The following is a 7,500-nucleotide window of genomic DNA, read 5'->3' on the forward strand; positions in this document are numbered from 1 at the left end:
CATCTCGGATTCCCATTCCCGACGTCCAGACCGAATGAGATAAGTCGGCGACTTGGAGTCGTTCCAAGAAGGCTAAACAAAGTATTATAATAATTATTTCTTTTCGCAAAGGGGGAGGGTGGAGGGTACGAATCCCCCCCTCCTTCTCTCTCTCTCTCTCTCTCTTTCTCTCTCACACTCTCTCTTTTCACTTTCACACTCTCTCTCTTTTCACTTTTACCTCGCGATGCATTTTCGGAGATTTTTTCCTCTCTCTCTTTTCTCTCTCTCTCTCTCTCTCTCTCTCTCTCTCTCTCTCTCTCCTTTTCACCCTTATGGACCCCTATATATCATAATATTACCTGTAAGGCGTTCCAGACACTCCAGGTTCCAGTAGTCTCAACACCGCCTCCCCCTCCCATTCCCATTCCCGTTTCTCTCCTCCCCCCTCCCCACCCCGCCCACCTCTCATTTCACCTGTCAGATTAGAGAAGGAGAGAGACGAACAAACTCGAGGCTGCGTTCCGCGCATGCGTGGACGGCCCTGCGCGCGCGCAAGCGTTTACGATAGCGTCGCCTAACCATCATTAATCTTTTAAGAGGGATAAATATCATATCGGGTTCAAGTTTACCAGCAGGTCGTGAATGTCTCTGTCGTGTTTTTTTACGCGTCTGAATGCAAACGGGTTTTGTACCTGTACCGTTCGAGTATGTGGTATTGAAAGCAGGAATTAAGTAAACTTGAGCTCAAAGGGAAAAAAATGGTATTGTGGCAACGATAGCTATAAAAATACAATCTCAATACAGTATATATATATATATATATATATATATATATATATATATATATATATATATATATATATACACACACACATATATATATATAATATACATGTATATATATATATATATATATATATATATATATATATATATATATATATATATATATATATATATATATATATATATATAAATCCGGCATAAACGACCTTTGACTTTTTATGAACTAAAGGTAATAGTACATAATCTGCAAATATATTCTCTCCTATCATTTGATTCAATCATTTTATTTGTTAGTTTTCTGCATTTTACAGATTAAGTTCACGACAAAGAAAAACACCAATTTTCTTAGTTTCTTGAAAACAGCAAGAGAAATTTCCTGACAATCGAGTCGACCTAAACATACTAGAATCTATCACAATGAAGAATATTCTCCTGTGTAAATTAATATTCTGCGTATACAGATATCCAGTTTACATCTGAAATACTGTCTAATAATTCTGGTCATGTCACCAAATGTGCATCTTGGATTTTTTCATAAACGTCATTCAGCTGTCACATTGTTAACGCCTTTACCTGAGGACTGAAAATGAATTAAAATGGACAGTTTGCTTCTCATTTCCAGAGGTCCTTTATTCCTCACACCGCTGGACTGTGGAACAGTCTCCGTGAGGATGTGTAATTGGAACCTCAAAAGTTGAAGACACCCTAAAGCAATTCTTGTGTTTTAATAATGTACTTACGTTCTGATCTATTTATTTACTAATTCATTAAATTATTTTTTTCTGTATTTCCCATTACCTTCTGTTACTTCTTTTCAATGAACATCATATTCTTTGGAAGCTAGAATTGCCCCTTTGTGGGCTTGTTCCATATAAATAGGGTTCATCTTCTGAATAATAATAATAATAATAATAATAATAATAATAATATTCTTTAGAAGCTTCAATTGCAAGGAAGTGGCCCCTGTGGGCTTGTTCCATATGAATAGGGTTCACCTGAATAATAATAATAATAATATTCTTTGGAAGCTAGAATTGCAAGTCAATGGCCCCTTTTGTGGGCATGTTCCATATGAATAGGGTTCATCTTAATAATAATAATAATAATAATAATAATAATAATAATAATAATAATAATAATAATAATAACAATAATAAAAATAAAATAAAACATTTTTTAAAATATTCCACTTGAGTGATTTTCAGTCACGTATCAGCCTTCTCCAACATTCCATGCTATACCATTTTACCGAAAATTTAAAAATAAAATTAAAATAAATAAATAAAAACCTGTAAAATACAAAATCTCTTACTCTACAATAAGCGATTTTGAATTCTCATCAAGTAGAAGGCATCGCCAATCTATTGACAGGTAATGAGGTTTTACAAGTTCAGATTCTGAAATAGGTTTTTGGAACTTCCCTCAGTTTTACAAGACTCTGACCTGCACTACTTATGTGCCAGTTATGAGAGAGAGAGAGAGAGAGAGAGAGAGAGAGAGAGAGAGAGAGCTTTTTAGAAAATATATTTTCAACTGTAAAATTATAAATGGTGTCATATATAACTGTGTGTGTGTGTGTGTGTGTGTGTGTGTGTGTGTGTGTGTGTGTGTGTGTGTGAGAGAGAGAGAGAGAGAGAGAGAGAGAGAGAGAGAGAGAGAGAGAGAGAGAGAGAGGATACTGCTTTTTAGCATAAACTGGCATGAAGCTAGTTTAATCCCAAACGACAATATTTCGTTCTGAAATGCATGTATTAGCATCTCTCTCTCTCTCTCTACACACACACACACACACACAGTTATATATGACACCATTTATAATTTTATACAGTTGAAAATGTATTTTCTAAAACGTTCTCTCTCTCTCTCCACACACACACACAAACTCGGATATATATATATATATATATATATATATATATATATATATATATATATATATATATATATATATATATATATATATATATATATATATATATGACACCATTCATAATTTTATCCAATTGAAAATCTATTTTCTATAAAGCAGTGCTATCCTTTTCTCTCTCTCTCTCTCTCTCTCTCTCTCTCTCTCTCTCTCTCCACACACACACAGATATATGACACCATTCATAATTATCTCCAATTGAAAATCTATTTTCCATATAGTAGTGTTTTCTCTCTCTCTCTCTCTCTCTCTCTCTCTCTCTCTCCAGCGACAACTTGCAAGTTTAACTAAGGACCTTTGCACCACTTCCGCCCTCAGGGAGAAAGACAAAGCACTAACGAAGAAGTTAATTTTACGCCCGAGCGACGTTCATTACGGGGCGCCCTTCCTGCTCGATAGGTGTTCTTGCGAAATGCATAAAAGGCTCTCTCTCTCTCTCTCTCTCAATGCATTAAAGGCTCTCTCTCTCTCTCTCTCTCTCTCTCTCTCTCTCTTTCATAAAGTGGCCCACACGACCACCTGTGAACACTGTCCTGCATATTGAAAGGGTCCAAGACTAGGGCCTGAGTAGGCCTGCCTTGCTCTCTCTCTCTCTCTCTCTCTCTCTCTCTCTCTCTCTCTCTCTCTCTCTCTCTCTCTCTCTCTCTCTCTTTTCTTAAAGGGCCAGGCTAGATTTGGACTGTTGTTGTATCCCCGTGTCAGTGTCCTTGAAGGAGGAAGATAAAAAAATTATAAATTAATTATTTACAGAAGTAATGACCACTGGAGTTAAGCTTTCTATCAAGTGTCTCCCCCTTTACAACAAGTAAAAATTGCGCCGTAGTTTCTTCGGCACAACCGATTTTCCTGTACAGCGTATAATGCTGTATGAACTTCTCAGCCACGGACCATGAAACTCTCAGCCACGGACCATAAAACTCTCAGTCGCAGACCATGAAACTCTCAGCCACGGACTATGAAACCCTCAGCCACAGACTATGAAACTCTTAGGCGCGGCCCATGAAACTTTCAGCCACTGCTAGGTAGTGGCCTTTGTTGTTGATACCTATAGCGGTGCCAGACGTTCGATCATAGCTAACTTTAACCTTAAATAAAAAACTACTGAGGCCAAAGGGCTGCAGTTTGGTATGTTTGATAATTGGATGGTGGATGATCAACAGACTAATTTGCAGCCCTCTAGCTTCAGTAGTTTTTAAGATCTGAGGGCGGACAGAACAAGCGCGGACAGAAAGAAGTGCAGACGGACAGGCAAGTAGCCATCTCATTAGTATTCTTTTACAGAACATTAAAAATTTTTCCAAATGCTGTTACAAAATCACTCATATCATTGACTTCTGTTCTCTTCAGAATGCTTCAGAAACTCTGCCACACATTTCCTGAAACTTTCAGTGATTTACATAACCATCTGATAATGTCAGAGGCTTTCTATTAATTTATGAGCTTCATGGCTTGCGGTACACTGCGCTGGAACCTGACACTGGCCGTCATGTCTCCCCTACCCTCCCAATCCTCTACCTACCCCACCCCCACCCAGGAAGGGCAAACAGGTTTGCAGGAGGAGGGTGGATGTGTCAATTCTCCCCTAACACCCCGATCCCCTACCTATTCCGCCCCATCCGTGGTGGACAAACAGGTTTGCAGGAGGAGGGTGGATGTGTCATGTCTCCCTTACCCTCCCGATCCCATATTTACCCCGCCCCCATCTGGGGCAGACAAATAGGTTTGCAGGAGAAGGGGGGATGCATCATGTCTCCCCTACCCACCCGGGAAGGACAAACAGGTTTGCAGGAAGAGGGTGGATGTGTCATGTCTCCCTTACCCTCCCAATCCCCTACCTACCTAGCCGCCACCCGGGGCGGACAAACAAGCGAGATCCACTCGGATGTTATTATGATAGAATTCTTACTTTCTGTCATCTCTCTACTTAATGCTTTTTTAGCGCGCACAGAGAACAACACGGCCAGCTGTCTTCTCCTGTTTTTAGTCTCCTGCCCCGTTACAACGCAGGAGTTCCAAGAGGGAAAGCTTTAATCGATTTAGCCGAAGCACTAGAAAGAGTGCTACTTTTTTCCCCCCTTCTCATTTTTTTTCTAAGGGGTATCGGTGTGAATAGGAGGGTGTGATATGCCTTAGGCCTAAAATTCTTTTGTCTCCTCAGGGAAACAACAGCAGGAGGAGGAGGAGGAGGAGGAGGAGGAGGAGGAGGAGGAGGAGGAGGACTGGTACATAGAGCAGAAGGGCCATTTGAATCTGTGCGCGAGAGGGAGGTATCGAATGCCTATTACAGGATTCGATTATGTATCAAAGAAATCATCGTTTGATTTGTAACTATCAAATGATTTTCTGGATTCATCTTACACAGAAATTCCTCGTTAATTTGTGCTTATTTTTATATCAAGTGTTTCTCCCATATCTCCGCACTATTTTCCTTGTATTTGAATACATTTTTGTCTATTTATTAATCTCTTTTTTTTTTAATAGGTGAGATCTCTTCTTTCAGTACTGCCCTTTACCTTCTGTTACTTCTTCCTCATGAACACCATAATATTCTTTGGAAGCTTGGGTTTCAAGTCGGTGGCCCCTGTGGTAGGCTTGTTCGATATGAATAGATTTCATCCTCCGAATAATAATAATAATAATAATAATAATAATAATAATAATAATAATAATAATAATAATATTCTTTGGAAGCTTGAATTTCCAGTCAATGGCCCTGTGGTGGGCTTGTTCTATATGAATAGATTTCATCCTCTGAATAATAATAATAATAATAATAATAATAATAATAATAATAATAATAATAATAATAATAATAATAATCTTTGGAAGCTTGAATTTCAAGTGAATGGCCTTTGGTGGGCTTGTTCGATATGAATAGGTTTCATCCTCTGAATAATAATAATAATAATAATAATAATAATAATAATAATAATAATAACCTCATTCGCCCCTTGTGTTTACCTGCCTCGGAGGCATTGCGCGCGTCAGATCACTTCGATAAGCGAAGGAGATCTCCCTTTGATGTCTCCTCCACGTCCCGTTTCAAGCCGTTACGAACTCAGCTCTCCAGTGACGACGGCGACCAGTGTCGCCACGGCTTCTCGCGGCAGCCGAGGTTCATCTCCCCTTGCAACGACGCTGGCAATAAAACGGTTCATTCATACAAATACTCCTTCGCGCCTACGAGTCGGTCGCTCTTACGGCTAAGTTTCACTTTGCCGGAATTACATGCGGTTTCCGACGAAGGGAACGAACGCGGCCAGGCCCAGCCACTGCTGCTGGCCTTTGTGAACGCTGCTGGGGGCTGCTGCCTCTATCGACCGACGGGAGTTGTTCTTTGCAACAAAATTCTTAGTAAACAATGGCCATCCCGTGTCCCATTTGTTCTCTTCTCCTTTCCTTTATAGGTTCTCCGGCCTCTCTGACACACGGCGGTAAAGTGTGTGGCACCGAGATGCTCCTGCGCCTCCCGCCCCCCCCCACCTCCACTTCCTTTGGGCGGGGGAAGGGACCCGGCGTTCTGTAACCGCCCACCCCTCTATCTTTGGCAGGGGGAAGCCAGGGGAAGGGACCGGTGTTCTGTCAACCGCCTTCACCTTTGGCCAGGGGGAAGGGACCGGTGTTCTGTAAACACCTCCACCCCTCCACCTTTCGCCAGGGGAAGGGACCAGTGCTCTGTAACGCCCCCCTTCACCTTTGGCCAGGGGAAGGGACCATTGTTCTGTAACACCCCCCTTCACCTTTGGCCAGGGGGAAGGGACCATTGTTCTGTAAACCCCCACCCCTCCACCTTGGCCAGGGGAAGGGACCTGTGCTCTGTAACGTCCCCCTTCACTTTTGGCCAGGGGGAAGGGACCATTGTTCTGTAAAAGCCCACCACCCCTCCCCTCCACCTTTGACCAGGGCAAGGGACCCGTATCCTGTCACCCCCACCCTCCCACCCCTCCACCTTTGGACAAGGCAAGGGACCAGTGTCCTCTCACCCCCACCCACCCACCCTCCATCTTTGACCAGGGGGAAGGGACCAGTGTCTGTCACCCCCACCCACCCACCCACCCCTCCACCTTTGACCAGGGGAAGGGACCAGGGAGGGAAGGACCGAAGAAATACAGAAGGGCGTCTCGAGGCCCCAGAGACGGGGGAAAAGATTTCGAACTGCGGAGAGACTTTAATGAAGAGGACGATGAAGAAAGAAAAAAAAAGGAAGGAAGTAAGAAGAAAAGAACAATCAAATGACGATGAGGGGGTTTGAGGAACGATGAATTAATGCTTACGGAACGGAAATGGCGCGCCGCGGTGAGGAGTTGAACAGGGGAAATGGAATACGGCTGTTGCGCGGGTTTCTTTAACCAAATCGGAAGGGCGGAGGAGGAGGAGGAGGAAGGGTGGAAGAAAGGAGGAGGAGGAGGGGAGGAAGGAAAGAGAAAGAAAGGGAGGAAGAAGAAGGAAGAAGAGGAGGAGGAGGAGGAAGGGTGGAAAAAGGAGGAGGAAAGGTGAAAGAACGGAGGAGGAGGAGGAGGAGGAGGAAGGAAGGAAGGAAGGAAGGAAGGAAGGAAGGAAGGAAGGAAGGAAGGGAGGGAGGAGGAGGAGGAGGAGGAGGAGGAGGAGGAGGAGGAGGAAGGGTTGTCAAGTTAATGGGGTAGGATATCTGCGATAGAAGAGGAAATACGATTTCTTCGAAACGGAAGCACTGGATGAAGATTCCTCACCCTCCTGCCCCCTCCCACCCCTCCATACCCTCCACCCCTCTCTGTCCTGGAAGAGTGGAACCTTTAGAATGCTTGTTTTATTTCGGCGGTTGGTCC

General features: G+C 42.8%; 2 protein-coding genes across 2 annotated transcripts in view; one reads left to right on the forward strand and one right to left on the reverse strand.

Moving 5' to 3' along the window:
- Nucleotides 1–5,016, forward strand: part of LOC136825617 (U1 small nuclear ribonucleoprotein 70 kDa-like) — a 52,894-nt gene extending 47,878 nt beyond the window's left edge. Inside the window, exon 3 of the mRNA XM_067082204.1 lies at nt 4,854–5,016. Coding sequence (XP_066938305.1) covers nt 4,854–5,016 — 163 coding nt within the window. The remainder of the gene's footprint in view (nt 1–4,853) is intronic.
- The window catches only part of LOC136825804 (ras-associated and pleckstrin homology domains-containing protein 1-like), a 150,017-nt gene that overhangs the window by 58,277 nt on the left and 84,240 nt on the right, over nt 1–7,500 (reverse strand). The window lies entirely within an intron of this gene.

This window comes from Macrobrachium rosenbergii, chromosome 39 (genome assembly GCF_040412425.1).
Source record: "Macrobrachium rosenbergii isolate ZJJX-2024 chromosome 39, ASM4041242v1, whole genome shotgun sequence".
NCBI lineage: Eukaryota > Metazoa > Arthropoda > Malacostraca > Decapoda > Palaemonidae > Macrobrachium > Macrobrachium rosenbergii.